At 49.1% G+C, this 25,624-nt stretch overlaps 1 protein-coding gene across 5 annotated transcripts in view; it reads right to left on the reverse strand.

Moving 5' to 3' along the window:
* Positions 1–25,624, reverse strand: part of SLC39A11 (solute carrier family 39 member 11) — a 346,364-nt gene that overhangs the window by 64,663 nt on the left and 256,077 nt on the right. For all 5 annotated transcript variants that reach the window (XM_039229817.1, XM_039229819.1, XM_039229816.1 and 2 more), the window contains one exon: positions 4,710–4,779. In XM_039229817.1, the coding sequence (XP_039085748.1) occupies positions 4,710–4,779 (70 nt within the window). The remainder of the gene's footprint in view (positions 1–4,709; positions 4,780–25,624) is intronic.

The raw sequence follows: 25,624 nt of genomic DNA on the forward strand, positions 1-25,624 counted from the left end.
AAGAGGTCGTACAAAAGTTAGCTGGTGTCAGATCATTTGATGATGGATCTGGACTAAAATTATGGTCTTCCGCTGAATTAGAGGTCTGCATACTTTGGTCTGCAAAGGGGCCAGATTACTATATATTCTCAGCTTTCGGCCTTGAGATTCTGAGGCAGTTACCCACCTCAATTATTGAAGCACATAAGGAGCTACAGACGATATGTAAACAAGTGAGTGTTAGCTGTGTTCTAAGAAAACACCGTTTCCAGAACCCGGTGTTGGGCTGGACCTGGCCCGAGGGCTACAGTTTGCTGAGACCCCTACTCTAAATGAAGAGCAGCTAGCTTGGTCCACGTGGACTCCAGGCACCTACTTTGTTGCCAAGTACATGCCAATGCATCCTCTCTCCCGTCAGGCCCTTCCAGAGAGCTACGTGACTATCTATGTCTCCCTGTTGCCCCAAACCTGAATTCCCCCTTCTCCCTTCTACACGACAACAAAATCCACTGACAGATACCATCTGGCGGTTCTACATTCAAACCTCTTCTTCCTCCCTCCCCTCCTTGAGGTCTCTCTTCAGTCCCACATCCTTATCTTGCTGGTAGCCCTTAAGGCATCCATTCCAGGGCTGAACTCTTCACAAGGGCCCACCCACCTCCTCCCCTCAAATTATTCCCTCAGAGTCAGATCACTGTTCAAATCACCTCTTGGGTTTTGTCATTTCATTTCTCCGTGTCAGAACCCACACTAGCTGCCGACCTCTTGCTGAGTGATGTGCTGTTTTAGCCGTCAGGCTTCCCTTCCAGAAAGCACCATGCGGGCTCCATCTCGGTGACTTCACCTCTCCACTGGCCCTGAAAACGCCTTGGGACCCACCTGGACTTTTCTTCCCTGTGTTACCTGCCTCCATCACATCCACCTACGCAAGCGGACCATCCCACTCCCCGGTCCTGATGAAGTACCACCCATTCTGTGAAGGGCCCCTGACTCGAGAGAAGAGCATGCCCTTCGTCCACTGGTTTCTTAGTAACCTGGTTTGCATCCCTCCCTTGGAGCTTACGCTGCTCATCTTCTGGTCCTTATTGGTTTCACTGCCCACTAACCAATTATTTAGGCTATCTTTTCTGTTATTGATTTTCAATTATGTCACATTGCGGTCACAGAATGTGGTCTGAGTGGTATTGATTTGGGGGGCATTGTGACTTTTCTCTGCAGCACGGCACTCATCAATTTTGGGAAGCGTGCGCACGCGTGCTGGAAAAGAATGTCGGTTTTTTTCATCGCCTGGCTGGGGCTCTGCACAAAACTGTGATGTGCGTTGTGTTAACTTTTTATCTGCCTTCCCGGTGCCGGAGCAGGGAGCCCTAACCCTTCACCATGACGGCGGTTTGGTCTTATTTCCTTCGAAACTCTGACCATTTTCCTTAACCAGCTTGAGACTTAGATTGCGCACAAGAACAGGCGCAGCCCACCAGCCCGGCGCAGTTTCCCCTCCCACAAAGCAGTGACCTCTATTCTTTACGTGGCTTTGTGTCTCCAAGCCTGTTTTGTCTGATTCTAAAACTGTAATGCCTGCTTTCTTTTTGGTCGGGGCGCACCTTGCACCTTTTTTCATTCCTTTGTTTTCAGGATTGGCTTTCTGTGTCATATCTTAGGCGTGTCCTTGTTCATCGCATGGAGCTGGGATTTCAAAAAGCAAAACGTGTCTCTGGTACTAGATGCATTTAATCATCGGATGACTTTGCTTTGGCAGCCTGCCCTCTGGCATTAGCCTCTTTCTTTCTCCTTCCCCCTCGCTCCCTTTCGACTGCCTGCTGGTCCCCATCCAGCCATGGAAACTCATCTGTACAACGAGCTAAGGGCAGAGAAAGCTAACGAGCCTTGCCTGGGGCCTCTCGTGCATCTCACCGGCTCCCCCCTCCCCCCACTCAAGAGTAGGATCATTTGAAAAGGAAGAACCCAAATCAGGAACTGTATATGGATTTAAGGGGAGGGAGGGGAATGGACTGATGGGGAGGGTCTGTTGAAAGGAGAACCTTCTGTCCCCCCCGAATACTCTGGACACAGGGGTGACTGTGGCAAGCCCCCACGGGCTGTGGCCGAGGGAGGGTGGAGTGTGGGGGCGTGAGAACCCCCCGGCGACTCCGTTAGCAGGGGGGTTTGTGAGGCAGAAAGTACCGCGGCTGCAGCTCCAGCTCAGTCCCAACTGGAGGGTCCTGTTGAGGGTTTATGTAACTCGGAGAGAGTCTGTTCGAGGCAAGGGCGGGGCTGGGCTGGAAAGACTGCTGCTCCACTTTCTTCAGAAATAATTACAAAGATTAGCGGAAAGTGCGGGCAATAGACTAGTTGACATCCCGATGTCACGGGAGACGTGGTGCCACTGGACTGAAAGCCTGGCCAGGGGCAGAGCTGTCACTTGCTGGCCACCGACCCGCTGCGACGTGCACGGTGCCTGAGCCCCAGGAGGACCCGGGCTGCGGATGCTTGGGGGTCAGCCTCCCGGATCCTGCTGACTCGGAAGTTTCTCCTGGTCTAAGCAAGGCCAAGATCAAGATGGCTGTGCCGGGGGACAGAGAGCCACACTCCTGACCCTCTCCCAGCTCGAGAAGAGCAGCCCGCAGGGCATTACGAATCACAATTAACCCTTGATTTCGGCGACATTTTGACATTATGAAGTCCCCCCATCCCCACCCGCCATCGACCTGCTCGAATGACCCACCAGGTCTGACAGGCGGTTATAAGGAGTTAAGAACAGGGGAAATTTTGACTTAGAACATGCCAGCCCCCACGCGCGTCTGGGCCTTCAAGAAGCACACATGACCTTGAACATGTATTAGAATTTGAAGACCTGCAGAGGGACGCCTGGGTGGCTAAGTTGGTTAAGCACCCGACTCTTGACCTCGGCTGGAGTCACGATCTTGGGGTCGTGGGTCTGAGCCCCATGTCGGGCTCCATGCTGAATACAGAGTCTGCTGGAGATTCTCTCTCTCTCTCTCCCTCTCTCTGCCCCTCCCTCCCTCAAGCATTTTTTTAAAAATAATAAAAAATAAAGCCCGGCAGAGACTACACTTAACATACAGGGGTGCCGCATTGGCTGAGGGAACGGCTAAAAGGAGGGGATGGGGTATAAAGAGGCTTCATGCAAGTTCAGCAGCTGAGGACGAGAAGGAGAGAAGCTCTGTGAGAAATGACTTCCTGACACGCAGGGTGAATAGAAACCGGGTCCATCACTGAAGCGGGTGGGGCCATTGCCATGGGGGGAAAGTCTATTTTGAGATTGCGTCAGTCAGAAGGCCGAGAAATGAGCTAGATGCAGGGGTCAGAACTGTGCCTTGAGATAGTGCATGTGCTGCCCAGTTGAGGTTCTCCTCTGTCCTTACTACTCCCAACCGTCTCCAGCCGATGCTGGTGTCCACTCAGTTTCTTGCCCCTTGGTCTTCCGAAGGGGCCTGAGTTTGCCACCCTTGGACGAAAGGCTCCTCCCTGCTCTCCTCCAGCCTGGAGGCTGCAGTATTGGTTTTGCAGGCATGAGAGACCACGTAGAACCCATTGCCATGATGGCTACAAGATAAGCCCCTCCGTGGTCCCAAGGCTGGAGCCTTACCTGGGCCCTGTGGAATGCCAGGGAGGTGGAAAGGAAAAAGAACTTAGAAGGCACAGGTTGTCTATGGGAAGATCGTCTATTGAAATGAGGAGTCGAGGATAGCGGTGAGTTCGGTTTGGTCAAGGGGCGCAAGGTGGCGATGGGGAATGTGGGAGGAGGGGCAGGTTCTGCCGGATGGCGGATGGAGAAAATGAGCTCAACTTTGGAAATGCCAAGTGTGGGGGTCCTGAGACACATCTGAGTGGAGATGTCTGCAAGGTAGCTGGACCCGTAGGCCTAAGTTCCAGAGAACAGTCTAGGCTGAAGATCAACGCTGGCATCACCAGCAGATTGACATAAAAGTCTTGGTTGGGAATGGAGCAGATTCCCCAAGGAGAGCACCCTGAGTGAGAAGAAAGGAACCCCAGGGATGGGCTCTGGGCAACATGAACATTTCATAAAGGGCCTCAGGATGAGAAACCTGCAAGAGAATGGCAGAGGGACAGGAAGCGGGGAGCCAGGGGGTGCAGGGCCCTGAAAGAGAAAGGGGGACTTCAAAAAGAGGGAGCAGTGGAGAGCATCAGTTGCTGGCTTTGTTAAATTTTATTTTTGTCTTTAGTCTTTATCTTAAAATTATTTTTTAAAATTTTCTTTTAATGCTTATTTATTTTTGAAAGAGAGAGAGAGAACAAGAGAGAGAATGGGAGCAGGGAAGGGGCAGAGAAAGAGGAAGACACAGAATCCCAAGCAGGCTCCAGGCTCTGGGCTGTCAGCACAGAGCCCAGTGCGGGGCTCGAACTCATGGACTAAGAGATCATGACTGAGCCAAAGTCAGACACTTAACCGACTGAGCCACCCAGTTGCCCATGCCTTTAGTCTTTATACATTTAAAGGATTTGGGGAACACAGATGATTATATCCACATTGTTTTCAAAGTGGTTACCCATTAGATAGCTCATCTGACAAACGGTGAACCTGCTTCTTTGATGGAATCCCTCTCTCAGATAAGCTTCACCTGACCTCCCCCCACCCTACTTCCACCAGTCTGGACCCTCTGGAGCTGAGGGTGCCCATCAAGGTAATATGCATTACCGGAGCACCACTGGGTACAGTGCCAGGCTCTAAGGAGCAGGTGCTGGCTTACCTGGCACTCTCGAAGGTGGCGGACGCTGTCTTTTCTACAGCCCCAAATCCAACGCCAACAGCAAGACCCTCTGAAACAGAACGAAAAAGCATGAGGGGTCAGGAGCAATTTTCGAATAGGGTTCATTACCATCACTGTGTCAGGCAAGACCACACTAGGCTGCCAGTAACAGAAAACCCACATGACTGGAGTTTAAATCCGGGCTTGGCCGACCATGGTCTGGGGGCCAAATTCAGCCCACTGCCTATTTTGGTATGGCCTGTAAGCTAAGAACAATTTTTACATTTTTAAATAACTGGGGGGAAAAAAATCAAAGAAAGCATAGTATTTCATGACACATGAAAGTTACATAATTTTAGTGTTCACAAATAAAGTTTTATTGGCACACTTCCACGCTCATTTGTTGACAAGTTGTCTGTGGCTGCTTTCGCGCTACATCAGCAGAGATGAGTAGGTGTGACAGAGAACATATGGCCCACAGACCTAAAATATTTACTGTCTGGCCCTTTACTGAAAGAGCTCGATAACGGACTCCTAAGCTAAACACATAGGGTTTTATTTAGCTCATGCAACAAGAAGTCCAAGATTGATGCAGGGGCCCAGAGATGTCTTCCCAGACATTTGAGGAGCCATCTTGAAATGGTGGACTGTTACAGTCTACTCTGAGATGGTATGGCAACAGCCTAGCTTAAGCGTGGGGATGGACAAAATGACTCCCCAGGTCCTCTCCAGAGGGACTAGTAAGCCTGCCCAGGCAACCAATACCCTGACTTTGATCAAATGAGGAAGAACACTACTGGCCTACAAGTATCTGATGGAGAAGGAAAGGTTATGGAAAACAATGGAACTGTCCCAGTGGCGTGGGGCCAGTGGGGCAGAACCGTAATGTTAAGACATTTTCTGATATCTATGGGAGAGTTTAAAGACCCCTCTGAATCATACCAGGAATGAGAACTACCAATACTGACCAGAATCAAGACCAAGCACTTTCGGGGCCAGGAGGAACTTTTTTTTTGTCGTAAAGAGGGAAGAGGGGAAAATCTTCTGAGTGAGAAGGGGTTGTCTTCTTTTGGGAGTCACTGTCTCCTTGAAATGCCACTTTTATCCTCTGTGTCCCCTTTAGCTGGGGAGGGCCTGTGATGGTGAGTCCTGGAGGCAGCTGGAGACAAAAGATCTGCTCAAACTTGTCCCGTGTTAAAGGGTAAGAGCTCACCCATTATCCAGCCTGGTTCACCAAGAGACCCTAACACCCTGCTAAGGTATAAAGGGCTCTTTTTATTGCCTCACCTTAACCCTTTGTGTTTCAATCCCCTGTGGGGGTCTATGGGGTGGCTGTAGCCACTGGAGATCACTGGTTGAGAATTTGGGATTTTGATCCTCCGCCAAATATCTTCCCATATGCCTCATAATGACCAATGATGAGATACAGAATCCTAGGACTTTGGAGGTAGAGGAAACCCCAGAGATCGTATGGCATGACTCTTGGGCCAGGGCTAGACTCAGAAGTTATGGGTTTGGCTGGGGGTGGGGGTGAGGGGGAGGTCTTTCCGAAACCAGATGGCAGACAGCCCCCTCCCAGCATGCCTGGCACACGCCAGAGCCAGCTGCTGAGAAGCCCCGGGACCCTGCTCCACCAGGGTCTGGGGCTGAAGTGGCCGGCCATTCAATACCGCCAGAGCAACCACATGCTTCAGAATCGAGGTTTTAAAGATTGATCGATTTTTATATAATTGGTAAGTCTCCTGATATAAATTCTAAAAATTTTTTTACATTTATTCATTTTTGAGAGACAGAGTATCAGCAAGGGAGGGGCAGAGAGAGAGAGAGAGGGAGACACAGAATCTGAATCAGTCTCCAGGCTCTGAGCTGCCGGCACAGAGCCTGACGTGGGGCTCGAACCCACAAACTGTGAGATCAGGACCTGAGCTAAAGTCGGATGTTTAATTGTCAAACATGTCAAGTCAAAACTGATTGAGTGACCCAGGCTCCCTTTTTTTGTAAATTCTTTTTTTTTTTTAACATTTATTCACTTTTGAGAGAAAGAGAGAGAGGCGAGCGAGTGAGCAGGGGAGGGGCAGAGAGAGAGGTAGATAGAATCTGAATCAGGCTCCAGGCTCTGAGCTGCCAGCCCAGAGCCCCAGGCTCCTGATGTAAATTTTTAACAAAGGCTGAGCCTTCATGCATTAAGTCTTCCCTCTGTGATGACTCTGGCTCTAAATCAGGCCTTGTATTCAAGATCTCAGTCTCTTGGTGGTCTTTCTTTTGAGAAATGGGGGTCTGGTGGCCCTCTGTCTGCCACACACTGGGCTATAAGCCTTATACATGAAGTCAAGGTGGGACTCGTCACCTCTGCTCCCCATCAGGGAGGACAGGTGAGGGGGAGCCAGTGGGAGAGGCAAGCTGAGCTCTGGCTCTGAGGTCTAGGCTCTTCCTTCTCGATGGCTGCATGTTCCTTAGTCTTCTCTTTCAGAAATGCCCTCTGAGGGTGGAGAGGAAAGCACAACCCCAGGGAGAGGGTTGGATGCATGGTCACCATTGCTGGGTTTGCCCAATGCATGTGACAAGCTGCAGAAAGGAGGAAAGTCCTAGTGAGGTGCCGACTATGGGTGAGCGCTGGACTTCAGGGCGGGCTGTGACGGCCGGGCCTGAGGGCCCCAGGCATCCTCTCCAGCAGGGCGGGGAGGAAGCCCCTATTCTGTGCATCTTCTGAATCCCAGGGGCTGCCTGTGCCCACGGTCATGAGACCAGAAAGCTGGAGGGCATCTCAGATGCTTCTTCCATTCGGCCAGTCTCCTACCTTCAGAGTCCGGTGTTTCCAAATCTGCTGTTCTCATCCTTTGTGCCCACACAGCCAAGACCTCAGCCTGCTCTCAGAGGTAACTGTGGGTCTTCAAGACAAAGAACTTCACCAGGGACCCCTGGCCCACTGGGGAGAGGGGTCAAAAGCTGGGAAGGGACTAAGTGGGTGTTTTATAACATCACAGGGGGCATCTCTCTCCCTTTGAAAAAAAAATGTGCTTTTCTAAAGTATAAACAACAGCTGGTTGGCTCTTTTGTTACAGATTTTGCTCTAATCAGTCACTGTAATGTAAATGATAGCACAGCCCAGAGCAACAGAACCTATATTAATTAGCAAACTAACCCCTTCTGGTTATTTAGCAAAAGCCCCAGCACTTGGACTCACAGTAGCTCTGGGAGGTTGGCAGGGGGGTACCCAGTTAAGGCGGGGGGGAAAAACGCATCTGCCCGAAGGGACACAGCCTCGAGAAGCAGAGCCAGGCCCCCCCACGGCCCCCACCCATTTGCCGACCCGCGCTTGTGGCTTTTCTCCCAGGTGTGGGTGGCAAGGGCTGGCATCTGAATCCGTACCCCGATGGGGTTTGGAGCAACGTGAATGCGCAGTCCCTCTGCCCCCACCTTGTTCCTGGGCCAACAGTGCGGGAACATTCTGTGATGATCCGCACATGAGTGGGTCCGTCCTCCACCAGCATAAGCTAACCTGGGAGGGGGGCCAAGCCGTTTCCCACTGCCAGGGGAAGGGCAGGTGCTGGGGGTGGGGGTGGGGGGGAAGAAACGTCATTGCTACCTCGTCTGAAGGTGGAATGGAGAAGCTAATGAGGGACCAAGATAAATTACAAGCGTGGAACGAACATAAAGAAGAGAATTAAGGCAGATATTTAAGATCAACAGATGGTAGAAAGAACCTGCTGGGTGGAGAAGGAGCGGAGGAAAAAATTGCCGACTGGTGCTCACACCCCAGGTGTTCCACCAAAAGTGCAAATTAGGAAGGTAATTAAGACAAGAAACCAAAGTGCCTGGAGTCTTATCAGTACGCGGTTGCCTCTTTTCACAGCTACTGCTATTACCTTGGGTGCAAAGAGAGAGAAGATAAATCCCGGGCCTGCGGTGGCACATGGTGGTGGCGCATGGCAGGTGGTGGGCGAGGCAGAGTCCTGAGGACACGCCGGAGAAGGGGCTCGGAAAGCCCAGCCAGCCCCCTGCGCTCTTCTGCGCGGTCGGACGGAAGGTGCGTCCGCCCCTCCCTCTCCCATCCCCCGGACTCTCCATCCTAACGTCTCCTCCACGGGGGAAAAGAAGAACAAAAAGGCTACGGCTCAAGTCCTGGCGTATTATTTAAGGTTCCTCTAAAAACGGAAGGAGGATAACGATGCTTCACGTACAGAATGATGTGCTCAGGGCGGGCGTTCTCACTACGGACGGTGTCTGATAAGAGGCTGGCTGGTACATCTTAAGATGTTGAGTGGCATTCCTGGCCTCTGCCCACTGGAGGCTGGCTACGCCCCCTCCCCAGGAGGTGTGCTAATCAAAAATGTCTCCAGGCATTGCCTAAGGTCCCCTGGGGGAAAATCGAAAGCGGGTTGAGAGAGGAAACATGTTTAAACTAGTCTAGAGCACTCTAAGAGTTTAAGTTGGTGGCAGGCAAGTGAGCAGTTAAAATCTAGTATCTTCTCCGGCTGCTGTAACAAAATACTGGAAACTGGGTGGCTAATAAGTGCCAAGGATCGACTTCTCCCAGTTCTGGAGGCTGGGAAGTCAGAGACCAAGATGCTGGCAGACTGGGTGTCTGGTGAGAGCCTGCTTCGGGGTTCACTGACACGCCTTCTTGCCACGTCCTGACGTGGTGAAGGGCAAGGAACCTTTCTTAAGCCTCTGTAATAAGACACTAATCCCTGAGCTCCATCCTAAGCACCTCCTGACACCATCACCTTGGGGGTTAGGATTTCAATGTATGAATTGGGGGGGGGGGATACAAACATTCAGGCCATAGCAACTAATATTTTCTTTTTCCATTGAGAGCTAGCCATTTCTTTTTTCTTTTAATTTTTTAACATTTATTTATTTTTGAGAAACAGAGTGCTAATGGGGGAGGGTCAGAGAGAGAGAGAGACACAGAATCCGAAGTAGACGCCAGGCTCTGAGCTGTCAGCACAGAGCCCGACGCGGGGCTCGAACCCACACACCGTGAGATCACAGACTGGAGCCGAAGTCAGACATTTAACCAACTGAGCCCCCCAGGCGCCCTTCCATTTCTTTGTGCATGATGGGGGGAGGGGAAGAGTTCACAGGTCTTCTCCAGGAGATCTTGCCGGCCTCCAAAACGGTTGATGTGGGTGACATTTCGGCTCTGCCTGACATTCGTGGGTGTCAGGTCACATGGGGGGGTGGGAGGGAAAGACTGAAAGGTGGTTACTGGCTCAGCTGAGCTGCTGTGGGGATGCACTTCCTCTCCCTGCCTGGCTGCGTTCCTCTGCACGTGGGCCCGGCTGTCAGATGCTCTCAGCAGGAGACAGGCTTCTGAAATACAGACTTGGGTGTCCAGGGTGCTCGGGCCAGGGCTGAAGACGGTGGGTGTCTCACCTCCCTGTTCTGGGCTCTGCCACTCGCTCACCGAAGTTCATGATTACAGACTTGTTGGGTGGCTTTCACGCCAGGGGCAATGAATGAAACTCTGTCTGTCACTTAATGTGCTGCTGGGAAGCCTCAAGTCTCCAGCCACTGCCTGTGCGATTCCTTCTTTGCATCCCAGGGCGGTCACACAGGGGCCACGGGTCTCCGGATTACTCGCCTTTCAGCACACTGGCTAGGTCTCTGGTTTAAGTGCTCTTGCTATCAACTCTAGCCGTTATAGCCAAAAGCCGTTTAAAGAAGGTCAACACCATGGCCATGCAAGACAAGGGGTGTTAGGACTTTTTCTCCTTGATTTAAAAAGTATTAAAATTAAGACAACAGCTCACATCCTGTGGGGGCTTAATATTAAACATGGCTGGGGGGGTTCCTGGCTGGCTCAGTCTGTGGAGCGTGCAACTCTTGATCTCAGAGCTGTGAGTTCGAGCCCCATGGTTGGTATAGAGATTACTGAAAACTTTCAATAATAGGGGCACCTGGGCGGCTCAGTGGGTTAAGTGTAGGACTTCAGCTCAGGTCATGATTTCATAGTTCATGAGTTTGAGCCTCGTGTTGGGCTCTGTGCTAACAGCTCAGAGCCTGGAGCCTGCTTTGAATTGTGTCTCACTCTCTCTCTGTCCCTCCCCTGGTTGTGCGCTCTCTCTCTCTCTCAAAAATAAATATTTTTTAAAAATTTCAACAATAGCCAAATTATGGAAAGAGCCCAAATGTTCATTGACTAATACACAATGGAATATTATTCAGCGATCAAAAAGAATGACATGTTGCCATTTGCAACAATGTGGATGGAACTAGAGTGTATTAGGCTAAGCAAAATAGATCAATCAGAGAAAGATAAATATCATATGATTTCACTCATGTGTGGAGTTTAAGAAACAAAACAGATGAACATAGGGGAAGGGAAGGAAAAATAAGATAAAATGAAAGAGGGAGACAAACCATTAGAGACTCTTAAATACTGAGAACAAACTGAGCGTTGCTGGAGGGAGTGTGGAGGGGTGGGTTAAATGGGGGATGGGCATTAAGGAGGGCACTTTGTTGGGATGAGCACTGGGTGTTATATGTAAGTGATGAATCACTGGGTTCTACTCCTGAAACCAATATTACACTATATGTTAACTAACTCAAATTAAATAAATTTAAAAAATTGGGGTGGCTCAGTCGGTTAAGCGTCTGACTTCAGCTCAGATCGTGATCTTGTGATTCATGGGTTTGAGACACGCATTAGGCTCTGTGCTGACAGCTCAGAGCCTGGAGCCTGCTTCAGATTCTCTCTCTCTCTCTCTCTCTCTCTCTCTCCCCCTCTCTCTCTGCCCCTCCCCCATTCACACTCTGTCTCTGTCTCTCTCTCTCTCTCAAAAATAAACATTAAAAGGGCACCTGAGTGGCTCAGTCGGTTGAGCATCTGACTTCGGCTCAGGTCATGATCTCACAGCTTGTGAGTTCAAGCCCCGCGTTGGGCTCTGTGCTGACAGCGCAGAGCCTGGAACCTGCTTCAGATTCCGTGTCTCCCTCTCTCTGCCCCTCCCCTACTCACACTCTGTCTCTCTCTCTCTCTCAAAAATAAAGATTTTAAAAAGTTAAAAAAAAAAACATTAAAAACGTTTTTAAAATGTTTAAGTAATAAAAATCTTAAAAAAAAATAGCTGCTGCCACCACCATGGAAAACAAATCCCAAAGGTGAGAAATGATGTGAAATAGGATGGCTTACCTACTCTCCTCTCCACTGAGGACCGAACAAGAGAAAAATGCCTCACTACAGCTGGAGGGATTTAGACAAAGGGGAAAAATTACCTTGAGGGAGGAGGTTCCTGAAATGTGTGATCTACCTCGCTCAACTGGGAGAAGAGTGGCCTTTGTCCCTGCTGAGGGTGGTGATGACTGTGGATGTGGAGAGAAGGTGGGACTGAAAAGAATGGACAGGGCGGCCTCCTGTTGACCCTTCAGGCCACATGATGCTTCAACATTAAATATGGGCTCAGTCCTAGGAGCGAGGCCGGGCTGCCACTTATGTGTTCCCAGGTTCTCATGGGTTACTTATTTAAAAAAAAAAAAAATAGAGATATAACCATCTTGGAGCGTCTGTGGCTGGAGGGAACCATACGGGCAATGGGGGCCGTGAGGAAGGGGGAATGACCACCCCCAGTGGCATCAGAAGCCTTCAAGGATGCTAGGCGAGCTCAGCTTTGATTCTTCCTCTGCTTCTGCCTCTCCGGGCACTGTCGTTGGGCTGGGAGAGGTGTGACACATTGGGTGAGGAAGCAGTGTCACATCGTACTATAGGAGGGACTTCCTGGCCATAAGGGCTTGTTTCTGGCCATCGAGACAGTTCACCCATCTGGTGTGGACACACTTGCTGTCTGTATTTCCATTCTGAACCCACAACTTGGCTGGGCCTTCTGGGGAGACTGGCCCACCATACGCTGATTCCCCCACTTGGTCTGTCTTTGGTCACACGCGGATTTCCAGCAAGAAGGGAAACCAGCAAGGCTGGATATCTGATCATATTAAATAAGATGCTGGTGACACCAGCCAGGTATTGCCAAAGAATCCCTGTGGAGTCCGGCAAACGCCCCATAAAGGATAAAAATGATCTACTTAGCATTATTTTTTGAAAAAGTAGTTGCACACGCTTTCTAATATGGATTATCCCAGCCCTGCTATTCGTATTGGGTAAAGTCAACTGCTGGGAAAGACGAGAAACACAGGTGTTCCAGAAGAGCTCAATTGAGCTCAAATTCTTATCAGTGTCAATAGGCATATCTTAAGAGCTTATTAAGCGATGTTGATAATTAAAGATACTCCAAAATGGATCCCCCTCTAATTAAAATAAACACTCCCTAATTAATGTTTGCAAGTGTGCTTTTTTGGCATATTTACCATCTCCAGCTGGGCTCCAGCGAAGGACCCAAAGAAACCACGGTCCTGTGGCCCCTGACACCTCCAGCCCCAGCAGACGGCAGAGAAGGAGGCGTTTCCTTTTGGCAGAAATGAGGACAGATGACTCAGCCACATCTTTAAACAAGTGAAGGCATCGTGTTGAATACCCACATCCAAGAGTCAATTTCAATTTGCTTCAGTTTTCAGCAACCAGAAAGATTGGATCCCCGTGTTCCCGTGGAGAAAAAGGGAGGGAATGCCTTTGCCGGTACAGAAAATGCTGAGCTATTCCAACCCACAGATCCTGCTTCAGGCCCAGACTCAGGCCTCTAGCCAGATCCCCCTCACCACACGCCACTGTGGTCACAGTGCGGCTTGTCCTCCAGGTAAAGGATTAACTTGAGGGCCCAGGGACATGCCAGACATGTAGTAGAGAGGTCAGTACAGGTGCGGGAGGGGGGCCAGGCTACTGTGGGAGGGGTCCAGGCCAGGTATGGTGGTGAGTGTGGTTAGACCAGGTCTAGTAAAGGGCCACGCCAGGTGTGGCGGGTGGGGGGTAGGTACAGATCTCCTCTGTCGGATCACCCGGTCACGGAGCTCCCTGTCCTCGTGTGCAGAGGCCCCAGTGTGCAGGGAAGCATCCGGCTGCTCCGATCTGACAAATTCACACTATTTAAGTGCACAAGTTTCCATTCTGTAATTTACCAACAAGTCCTTTCGGAGATTTAGGAAGCACTGAAAACCCAAGAAGCACCAAAACCCAGAAGAGGCAGGACAAGGGATCCTAAGTGGTCAAAAGTGTGGTCTCTATAGAATTATTTTCCCAGCGCAAGCACACCCTGCGATGATGGGCTTATATGAAGCAGGGGCTGCAGGTGGAAGTTCTGTTCAGCGTCGACCCCCACCCCCAGCCCCCAGTCCATGGGGAGGACCCCCCCAGCACCACTCTGCACGCTGAAGGTTCCCACCCCCGGCCTCAATCTCCCAGGTGGGGAACACTGCTCTGAGGTGGGACAGAGTTCCAGGAAAAGAGGGGAAAGCATGGCCAAAGCCACCCGGTGGCACCTTTCCTGCCTCATAGTCCCACGAACTGCTGGAAGGAAGCCGTGGCAGGAATTCAGCCCGAGACCTTGCCTCACTGAAAATGCCTGCAGCCGACAGTGCAGACACAGGCACACACGCACACACACACGTGCACACGCACACACACGTGCACACACACACACAGCTAACGGCCCAGCTTCTCAGGGCTTTGTGAAAAGGATGCTCTTCTCCACAAAAAAACTGGGGATTCCTGGGACAAGGCAAAGCCGGGGGAGCAGGGAGTTGGCTGTCCCCTGCAGCACGCTGCCGTCACCCATTCTGCACTCCGTGGGAATTACCCTGCCCAGAGGACGGTGCAGCCCTCGGGTGGAAGCTGACACCTGCTGGTCCTCCCTGGGATTCGGCATGAACAGTCACCACAGTCCTGGTCCCGGGGGACGGAGCCACCATGCCGCGGGGACAGCGGCCTCGGCCAGGCTGTGTCGCCAGCGCAGCTGTGCACAGTGCACCTGGCTGCATCCTGCCCCCGAGCCCACGCATTGGGTCCAGCCAGCTCTTGGACGTGCCTGAACGCTGGATGGTCTTGGGGGCATGTGGGGGACTGAGTCACAGTTCTATAACTCCTGGGGACTCGAGGGCCTACAGAAATCGGGAGGAAAGATCTTTTTTTTTTTTTTTTTTTAACCCTCTTGAAGGACTTACGAACAAAATTAGACTCTGGCAGCTCTCTTAGAATGATGAATGACCTAAGGCACAGATTCAATTTACCATTCCCCATACCCGCCTCCCACCAAAGTAGTTCTTCTTCTTCTTCTATTTTATTTTATTTTTTTTTATTTTCAAGGTGGGGAGGGGGAGAGAGAAAGGGAGACAGAATCTGAGGCAGGCTCTGCACTGTCCGCACAGAGTCTGGATGCGGGGCTCGAACACACGAACCATGAGATCATGACCTGAGCTGAAATCATGAGTTGGATGCTCAACCGACTGAATCACCCAGGCACCCCCAACACTGAAGTATTTCTAAAAGCCGGGCAAGAAACAGGGGTTGATGTCTCAGCCCTCTGGTTTGTGCTGCTACACGGAGGGCCAGCAGTAGAATACAGTGCTTATAACAGGCGGGGCGGGGTGGGGGCAGTGGGGAGCAGTATTTTCTTAGAGGGGACAGTTAGCATTTCACAAGGATGTTAACAGGAAGGAGGAAAATAGCTGTCTGCCCTCTCCGCCCCAGTCCTGTGATCGCTGTGCGCCCTGAGGTGGCTTGCGGGCTCCTCGGGATGGGTCCCCTGTGGTCACAGCCCATCATGCACGAACCTGTCCTCCTAGCCATGGCTGTCTGGGCACACGGTCAAGTGGGAGCAATGAGAGCTGGGATTTTTCCACCAAGCAGAGAAAATAGAGGGCCAGGCAGCCACAGGAAGGGAAGGTCAGGAGCAGCCGTTATCCGCATTCTGTGTCTCATAGGAGAAGCTGAGCTACACAAGGAGACGGTGTAGCCGGCATGTGAAGAAAAGCAGTGATGGATGAAGCAAAGTGTCTGTGTCTATTTGTCATTTATCCCTGAACCCTGGAGCCCGGCTGGACCTCTGTCCTTCCTTTGGGTGTATGAGTTGTGGCAACAGCCTTTCCATACCCCACTGTTTTCCTAAAGCCGTTTTGAGTTCTCGCCCTGCAACTTACAACCAAAAGGCGCAATGATTCAGCCAAAGTCTGTCCCAGGTACACTATGGTCATTATCTAAACTGATCTATTTTAATCCTAATTTAGTTGCAAAATTGATACTGTGATTGTATTTTCCAGAGAGGCAAACCAGGGTTCAGAGGGGTCAAGCAACATGCCCAACGTCACACAGCCCTTGAGCCGTTCAGCCTATGCGTTCCTTCTTTTTCATAGTGCACCACACTGACTTCTTCATTTAGCTGATCATTATGTCTCCTCTCCTGCTTGGAACTCAAAGGGCTGAGAATGGTGGTAATGTCAGCAAGAGCACCCATTTGGACACCATATTTAATCTGGTCCTTTCAACCCATAAGATGGGCTCACTCTTAGCCCTGTTAGAGATGTGGAGACTGGTCTCTGAAGCCAGACTCCTCTACTGCCCTTCCGTGACTCCTTCTGTTCGAATCCCCCTCAGCACTATTACTACTTGTGCTGCTACTGTCTCCATATATTTGAACATCCTTTTACTTTCCCTAACACTTGAGGCACATCAAAATGTTTCATTTTATGTTCTTACTTGGAACCTAAAAAATGGTTATTTTAAATCACGCTACTCACTACTTTTTAACCAAAGCAATACACCTACACATGGAAGAATACATTCAAAATGCTCAAAAAAAAAAAAAAAAAAGCCTAAAGTAATAAATTTCCCCAACTCCACCCCCCATTTCCTAGTTCCACTCCTAAGAGGTGACATATTTTATTTTTAAGTTCTAACTTATCCTTCTCCAGTGGATGCCATTGTCACTTTATACAACTTTAAATATTAATACACTTGCTTTAAAACATTTTTTTTAATGTTTATTTTTGAGAGAGAGAGACAGAGTGTGAGGAGGAGACAGGCAGAGAGAGAGGGAGACGCAGAATCCCAAGCAGGCTCCAGGCTCTGAGCTGTCAGCACAGAGCCGGCCACGGGGTTCGAACCCACGGACTGTGAGATCATGACCTGAGCTGAAGTCGGACGGTTAACTGCCTGAGCCACCCAGGTGCCCCTAGTGTATCACCGTCTTGATTTAGAAAGTTGGTTGACAGCACTGTTGCTTCTTACTGTGTTGAGCCTCCCTTGGAAAGGCTGAGGGATTCAGTATACTTTCTTCCCACCTCTGCTTTCTGCCCACCTTTCCTCTATGAAAGTTATCGCATTTGATACTTGCTGTGCAGATATACTCCACCTGAGGTGTGTTCTCAGATCAGTTCAGAAAACAGCAATCCAATAAAAATGGAATTTACCATAGTGGAGTGCTAACATATATTCTTTACAAATCAGGTTGCTAAATGAAGAGAAGGAAAAATAGTCCTAAGAAGGCTTTAAATTCTTCCCATTTGTAGAAAACAGTCCCAAGAATCAAGGGCCAAGGAGATTCTTTTTGGTGTTCATCTTATCTTCTGGGTCTTATAGATACCTTCTTTCCTTCCTTCCTTCCTCCCTCCCTTCCTCTTTCTTTCCTTCCTCCCCCCACCCTTTCTCTCTTATATTGTTTCTTTTATGATTATTTTTTAATATAATTTATTGTCAAGTTATCTAACATACAGTGTATACAATATGCTCTTGGGTTTGGAGGTACATTCCTGTGACTCATCTCAGGATGAATTCATCTCCACCCAGTGCTCATCCCAACAAGTGCCTTCCTCAATGCCCATCACTCATTTTCCCCAGACCCTCCCCTCCCTGCATCAACCCTTAGTTTGTTCTCTGTGTTTAAGAGTCTCTTATGGTTTGCCTCCCTCTCTCTCTGTTTGTAACTAGCTTTTCCCCTCCCTTCCCTCATGGTCTTAAGTTTCTCAAGTTCCACATATGAGTGTAAACATATGATATCAGTCTTTCTCTGACTGACTGATTTCACTTAGCATAATACTCTACTGTTTCTTTTAACGGCGGTAAATACACATAACATAAAATCTGCCATCTTAACCATGTTTAAGTGTATGGTTCAGTGGTATTAAGGTCACTCACAGTTGGGTACCCACCACTACTGCCTTTCCAGAACTCTTTCTATCCTGCAAAACTGAAACTCAGTCCTCATTACACGCTAACTCCCAGTTCCTCTCCAGCCCAGCCTCTATCAGCCACCATGCTACCTCTGTCTCCATGAATGTGACACCTCTAAGAATCTCGTATAAGAGGGGGGCACCTGGGTGGCTCAGTCGGTTATGATCTTGGCTCAGGTCATGATCTTGTGGTTTCCCATATTCAAGCCCCGCATCCGGCTCTATGCCAACAGCATGCAACCTGCTTGGGATTCTCTCTCTCTGCCCTGCCTCTTCTTGGGGTCTCTCTCTCTTTCCCCAAAATTAATAAACTTAAAAAAAAAGAGAAGCTTGTATAAGAGGAATCACACAGCATTTGTGATGCTACCTTCCTCAGATGTCATATGTCCTTCTTCATTTTGTTAGAGGGCCTCCTTGACTGCATGGGAAAGATGATGATAAACTTCTGAGTCCTTGCATGTGTAAAAATAATTTTGATTTTTTTCTCTGTGACTTACTAGTTTGGCCTGATAGAAAATTCTAGGTCCCAAATGACCTCTCCTCAATATCTCGAAGGCATTGCTCCGCAGCCTTCTGGTACACAGTGTTGCTGCTGAGAAATCTGATGGTAATTGAATTCTCTGTTCCTTGTGGTTGAACTGATTTTTCCCTCTGGAAGCTCTTAACTTGTTTCATCTTTGTATCTGGAGTTTTAAAATCTCAGCAAGATCTGTCTGAGGGGGAGTTGTTCATTCCCACACTCAGCATTAAGGGGGGGGTCATTTAAATCTGCAAGGCTGGGGCACCTGGGTGGCTCAGTCGGTTAAGCATCCAACTCCTAATCTTGGCTCAGGTCATGGTCTCATGGTTCATGAGTTCGAGCCCTGCTTGGGATTCTTTCTCTCTCTCTCTCTCTCTCTATGCTCCTACACTGCTCGTGCTCTCACTCTCTCTCCTTCTCTCTAAATAAACAAAGAAACAAATATATAAAAGTCTACAAGGTTGTGTGTGTTCTGTAGCTTGAGAATTCTTTCTCTGCATCTCCACTCACATGTTACATCTTTGACTTCATGTCTGTGTACTGGAGGCTTGTTTTCTACTTAACTTCCCAGCCTGGCCTTTCGTCCAGAATGTTCTGATCAGTCTACCCATTTAACTTAAAAACATTTTTTATGGCAATTATAGTATTAATTTGGAGGTACTCTTTCTTATTTCCCGGTCGTCTCCTAGGGCGTCTGCACCAGGACAGTGACAGCTGGCCTCTCGAGGTACTGTCCAGCCAAGCGGCGGTAGCGATGGTCTCATAAATCACTGTGAAACATTTGGCCAATTTCAAGTCCAGCGTAAATGTCAGAAACTAATAAAATATGTAACCCAGCCAGCAAGGTGCTCAGAGCCCGAGGCCTTCTTTTAATTAATGTCAGATTTGATCTGAGACACTCCGGAGAGAGATCGACAGGCGCTAGGAGAATCCTCACAACTGGCTGCATCCCAAGGCCCACGCACAGGCTGTCCTCTTTAGCCAGGCATGGATGATCTATTCTTGTGCCTGGCGCGTGCAACCCTGGTTTGGTTTTTTTTAATAAGAGAGATCCAAAACAGACGTGGGTGCTCCCTGAGCAGCAGGGAGCTAAGAGTTAGCTGATGGAGGGGGGAGGGAATATGGCAGACGGTGGCCAAAGAAATGCTAGTGATTCTCCACCAAAAGAACCAAAACCAGATTATTACAAGTCTGGTTCACAAATCTCTATAAAGTGAACAAAGAGGAATGGAAGTCAAGAGTAACCAGCATGGGTTCATGAACAGTTCATTTCAAATGAAGTACAAAACCCTTTGGAGGGGCACCTGGATGGCTCAGTCGGTTAGGCGTCCAACTTTGGCTCAGGTCACGATCTCACAGTTCGTGGGTTCGAGCGCTGCGTCGGGCTCTGTGCTGACAGCTCAGAGCCTGGAGCCTCCTTTAGATTCTGTGTCTCCCTCTCTTTCTCTTACTCTCTCTCTCTCTCTCTCAATGTCTGTACTTCTCCCACTCATGATCTCTCTCTCTCAAAAATAAATAAAACATTAAAAAAATTTAAAAACAAAAACAAAAAAACCCTTTTGATGGATTGTAACTGGGAGGACAGAGAAGTGCAAAGGATAGAAAATCAAAATGCATTGAGATTTCATCAGAGCTTTCAGTTCTTGCAATAGCATATGAACAAGAGAAAATAACGCATCATGGTGCGGGTATAGCTGCATTCCTAACTGGCCAAGCAACTACACTCAGGTCACTTAAAGAGTTCATGCAACCCTTTGGGAAGAGCTGAGCCACATGGCTTGAGTATCAACAACTTCAGCGGGGACATAGAAGGAAAAATTCGAGAGAACACAACATGGAGAATTCTCTATGCTCAAGAGTCATATGGTAAAGAAATCACTAAGGGTGGAAAATGATAGAAAACATTTAGCTCAGATATGGTGTCTAAGAAAAGTGTAACATCTTAGGTATATTTTTTTTAATGTTTTATTTCTTTCTGAGAGAGGGAGAGAGACAGTATGAGCAGGGGAGGGTCAGAGAGAGAGGGAGATACAGAATTCGAAACAGGCTCCAGGCTCTGAGCTGGCTGTCAGCACAGAGCCCGACATGGGGCTCAAACCCATGAGCTGCAAGATCATGACCTGAGCCGAAGTCGGACACTCAACCAACTGAGCCACCCAGGTGCCCCTGTAACATCTTAGGTATAAAGAACTGGCCAAGAGAAGGCAGAGGTGGCCAGCTCTTGCCTCAATACAAGGAGCCCCACCCCCCACCCCGCCCCTGGAATCAGAAATATTTATAGGGATCCACATGCCCTGGGGGTCAGGACTTTGTGTAACAGAAATGTTCAGGCAGAAGCAGAAAACAGAAACTCAGGGGGGGCGGGGGTCACAGTTGATATGGCTCCAGGAAGTTCAAATATTTAACATCTCCTCCAACCCTAAACTTGTATTATTCCAAAACTTCCCATAGCGGCTGAAGCAGGGGGAAGACAAAGAGCCCTCTCTCCGCAGGCTGTGCTGGATTCACAGCAGAGTCTAGCTTGGTCTACAGAGAGATTCACAGGCTTTCAACACAGAATGCCTTCAGGCAGGGCACACCCTCTCCAGTCCCGAAGGAGTCACCACTCCCTGCATACTCACCTCTAGCCCAGTCGCAGATTTATTTACCTGCCCGACACTGACAGGCTTTTCCTTCTGGGATGCTACTTTGGATGTGCCTTTAAGGTTAGGTCCAACAGGGGACATATTTTCAAATCAGCCCGGCTCCGTCTATAATTCTAGTCAAGACTCTGACTCACCTACAATCCACAGAAAAGATCTAGGATGGCATTTCCCAAAGTGAATTCTGGGCAGTGTAAGGTCTGGTGCATGTTTATAAGCATTTCAGGGAAGTGCCTGTCAAATACATTTGACCCTAAATACATATACAGCCATATATATATTTCTGTATACACACACATACGCACAGTGTGCATGTATTTCCGTGTGCACATACATATGCACATAAATGTATGGGTGTGTAAGCAGACTAAATGGAATGTGTGTGAATCTATCACAGAAGTACAGAGTATGCAATTGTCCAGATGTCTTCGGCCATGGAGTATTTTTTTGCTTTGTTCTTTGCAAATCCCAGGATACATGAATTTCGTGGAGCATGTTTTAGCATTGGCTGTTTAGAAAAGACATCAAAGAAACCATGTCTAGATTCTGCAAGGAGTGTGTTGGAAGTGTCTGAGCCTGTCGCTTCCTCCTGTTTATGAAGCTGGGCCCTGGGCTGTAAGACAGAAAGACAGCTGTGGTTTCCATAAGGGACACTGAGCTGTCCTACGGCTACCAAATGGCTCCATCTCTAACCCCAGCTGCCTACATCCCATGCGCTACATACACTCTTGGTAGCGCGGAGTGTAAAAATGTGGCTGGTTTGACATAAGCTTCTCCCCTTGCTGGAAACAATTTAAAAAGTGCCTTGAGATGTCAGTGGGGCTGACACAACCACCAGAAGATACATCCTTTCATTTTGACGGATATCAGATATTCATGATGGAGGAAGCCAGCAACACAGCCCCCACCCCACAGCCACATCAGAACCAGCTCTGTAGGCAACTTAAATCACTGATCCCCCTTGATGGCTGTGAACTCATGCCACCTCCTATGCCACAGGGTCACCCTGCGATCTGTTTTCCAACCCCTCCACTGGGAAAACCTCTAGAGTATAATCTTCTGGCAAAGGCATCCGTTCGGCTTCTTATTTGACTATTCCTTCTACTGGAATCTCCTTCAATGACCACAACCACCCCTTTGCCACACAGCTGTCCAATCAATAGCCATTGTGTCACCTGCTTCCCTGTCCTGACCTCATCTATGAAACAATGCAAACTGTAGAGTGCACGCCCTAGGTACAGTCAACCAAATCAAGTAAAATAAAATATATTAACCAAGCCACCCAATGTCAGGCCAGCACATCTCAGTGTAAGAACTGGAATGCCATGCCAAATCTCAGAAGTAATGACAGGGGATGGTGATGTCTTTTGAGCACTTGCTGTTTTTTAGCCACTTTATTTCACATTTTCAAACATAATCCTGCCAGTGACCATGGGGTGGAGATATATACGACCAATGTCTGCATTTTAAAGAAAAGAAAGCAGGGGCACCTGGGTGGCTCAGTCGGTTAAGCGACTGACTTCAGCTCAGGTCATGATCTCATGGTTCATGAGTCTGAGCCCCGCATCGGGCTCTGCACTAACAATGCGGGGCCTGCCTGGGATCCTCCTTTTCCCTCTCTCGGCTCCTCCCCCACTTGCTTGTGCATGCTCTCTCTCTCTCTCTCTCTTTTTCTCTCTCTCAAAATAAATAAACTTAAAAAAATACTTATAGACATGAGAGCAAGAGGGTAAGTACCTTGCTCCAGGTCATACACTTTCCACTCATGTCTATGAAGCCCAACCATCTGCTCTTCTCCATTTGTCTAATATCCAAGTGTGGGTTTGGTCCAGAATTTCCAGCCATCACCACTTATCCCCAGGGAAAAGGAATTCTATTTGTTGGCTGATTGCAAGGTCCTTACAAGCAAGCACAGTGCAGTGCTCAGATCGGCAGGCAGTGAAGAGCAAGGTCAAAGCAAGAGAAGGGTGGGGCCATGCTACTTCCACAGTGAGGAGGAAACAATACAGGGAATCTGCTGTTAATCATGGACCAGAGCACCATTCTGAGGCAAATCAGGAGTAGGTGTGGACAGCAGATGTAGAGCCAGCCTTAGGAGAGTCTGGGATATTCCAGAGATGACGAGTTGGCAAAAGCTGGCCTTCCACCAAGGACCCAGGGGACTGTGGGTGTGCTGTTGTTGGGGTCATCCTCTGGGAGTGGTGAGCTTATTTCCTCAGACCTACTCAAGTCCTTTCTGCTATCCTTATTCAAGCACAACCCTTTTCTTCAACTATAGACAGAAAACCAGAATGCCCAGAAAGTTCCAGCCTCACCTGTGTCCCACTGGTTATCATCATATTCATTATTGCTCCATGTGGCTCGTCTCACTTTTAGGACCCAGCTAGACTGCTGCTTGTTTGGGATGAGGAAATGGCCCTTGACTCTGGCAGAGAAGTTTTTCGCCTTTCTAGGGGCTCTCTCTCTAGGCTGGGGTTTTCAGTTAGCTACCATGGGGTGGAGGTGGGGACAGTCATACCTGAATCTCCATGGAGAGAATTCTATACGAATCACCCCGCTCACAACCTCAAAACCACATCAGACTCTCCTGGGACAGGAGTCTAGAGATGCGCACTGTGAAAAGGCTTTTGATGTGATTTAGATTCTCCCTCTGTGAACCCTGCATCTCCCTCTCCTCTCTCACCTCCAAAGGAAAACCAAAGTCCTAGATCCATATTTTCTAAACTATGTCCCACAGAACACCAGGAACAATTTTTAAAGACTCAACAGTCAAATGTTGGGTTGAATCCTATGAAATTACTGCTGTTCAACCACTGTCTTTTTTTTATTTTTTATTTTTTTTTACTAGAAAGTAGCAATTTCATCAGGTCCAACCTAATGAGTTTTGGAAACCTTGAATATACTGCTCTTGAACATTCAGTATCTACATTAACATTTTAAAGGCTAGAATAATTCCCCACAGTAAAGAAACCTGTACAGCTTTGTTTTCCAAACATTATTTGACAACGGAACCCTTTTATTAGATAACACCTGTTACATCTTGCAGAAGCTGGGTTTTGTGGGACTAGCTCAGGGAAATACTGCCTGGCAGAATTAAAAATAATTAAGAGGTTTCTGAGCCTTTTGCAAACCCGCCCTCGCCACTATCACATCATTTTTATTTGAATAAAAGGAAATTCACTCATCTGTGTCTTACCGGCCTCGTCACCTAGCAAGGGCTTACTAAGCACTCGATCTGCACCGGAACGTCTGCTCAGAACCAGGAATCTGCAGGAAGATGAGCATTCTGCTCAAGGGAAAGGCACTCTCGGGTGGAACGGTCAGTGTGGCTCAGAGGAGTCAGTGAGGGCTGAATGGACACTCGAGTTTTGAGCTGGGGTTTGGTGGATTTCTCCAGGACAGGGGGCTGATGGCCAGCGCCCAGTCCAGCGAGGCAGGCCCATTTCACCTGGTCACACCTCGGTATATTCTCAGAGCCTCTCCCCGGCCAGACCCTGGAGGCTGCCAGGCAACGTGACGACACATCATCTGCTTCCATTGCTGCTATCTGTTTTGTCCTCGGGCAGCTACCCTGGGTAAGGTTTATCCAAATTCATGTGGGTTCAGCTCCTGATCTCCTTCAGGTGTGCTGCTACTGTCCAGCGGAGGACTTCAGGTCTCTAACTACAGACCCCTGTCCCCTCTGTCTTCTTGTCTTTCTCTGAGCTCCTGCAGGTATCAGGCTCAGGGAGTTCCATGGGTCAGAGCGAAGGGCCGTCGTGATGGCTGACCTTACGGAGAGGGTGTTCCCACCCCAAGTGGGGTCTCGGAAACCGTGTGACTCCACAGAAATCAGAGAGTTCGGGGGAGGGGTGCATGCTTTGCAAACACTGGACCTTCATAGCCATGAAGCTGTAGTAGAAACAAAGGCAAAGCTCTTCTGTACTTGCCCAGGACAAAGGGAGATTTCTACAGCTTGGCATTGACGTTGACTCCCTCACCCCCAACTTTCCCTTGGTTCATCCATAACCATAACTGAAGCAGACACCCCTGGTGGGTTACCACAGGCGTGGTTATGGGCACGGGGTCATTAGGAGGAATGACAGCTTCCCAGTGTGTGTGTGGTCTTTTAATGCCCCTCTGTCCCCTGAGGTAGCCCCCGAGTCTGTCTCGTGCAATAAGAGCCTAAGTGGCACCATCAGTGAGGCAGCCCAAGGAGGGCTGGGGTTGGGCAGGGGGAGCGCGGGAGGAGGGCAGACGTAAGCCCAGGGCATCCTGGAGGGAACGCCAGCCTCTGGCGTTCCCAGCCCAGGAGTCTGGGTCTGATCCCACATCTTGTGAGAGTTGTATTCCATGTGTGCCATTTGTAGCCCAGAAATAGGAGAGAAAAATGAGTCACGGGAGTGGGAGCAGAGGGTCAAGCAGCGTCCTGCAGCTCTACCACAAGGGTCATCTGTCCAGTGACGGCGGAAATGGGTCAGGCTGGCTGGGGTACCTGCCGCTGGCCCACAGGGAACTGTGCCCAAGAGCTCTTGGGAGCTGAGCCAGCCAGGGCTGGGGAGCTTTCCTTTCAAATAAAATCACAATAAAAAGCAATATTCCCCTGCAGCTGCAAACTCTTAAAAGCAGGTCAACCACGAGCTGGTTATTTTTTAATCTGGTAATGACATATTTGTCAGTTTTATCTTTATCTCTGTGTTCTGAGGTTCTCCCCCAAG

Source organism: Hyaena hyaena, unplaced genomic scaffold (assembly GCF_003009895.1).
Source record: "Hyaena hyaena isolate Hyena2069 unplaced genomic scaffold, ASM300989v1 scaffold_39, whole genome shotgun sequence".
NCBI lineage: Eukaryota > Metazoa > Chordata > Mammalia > Carnivora > Hyaenidae > Hyaena > Hyaena hyaena.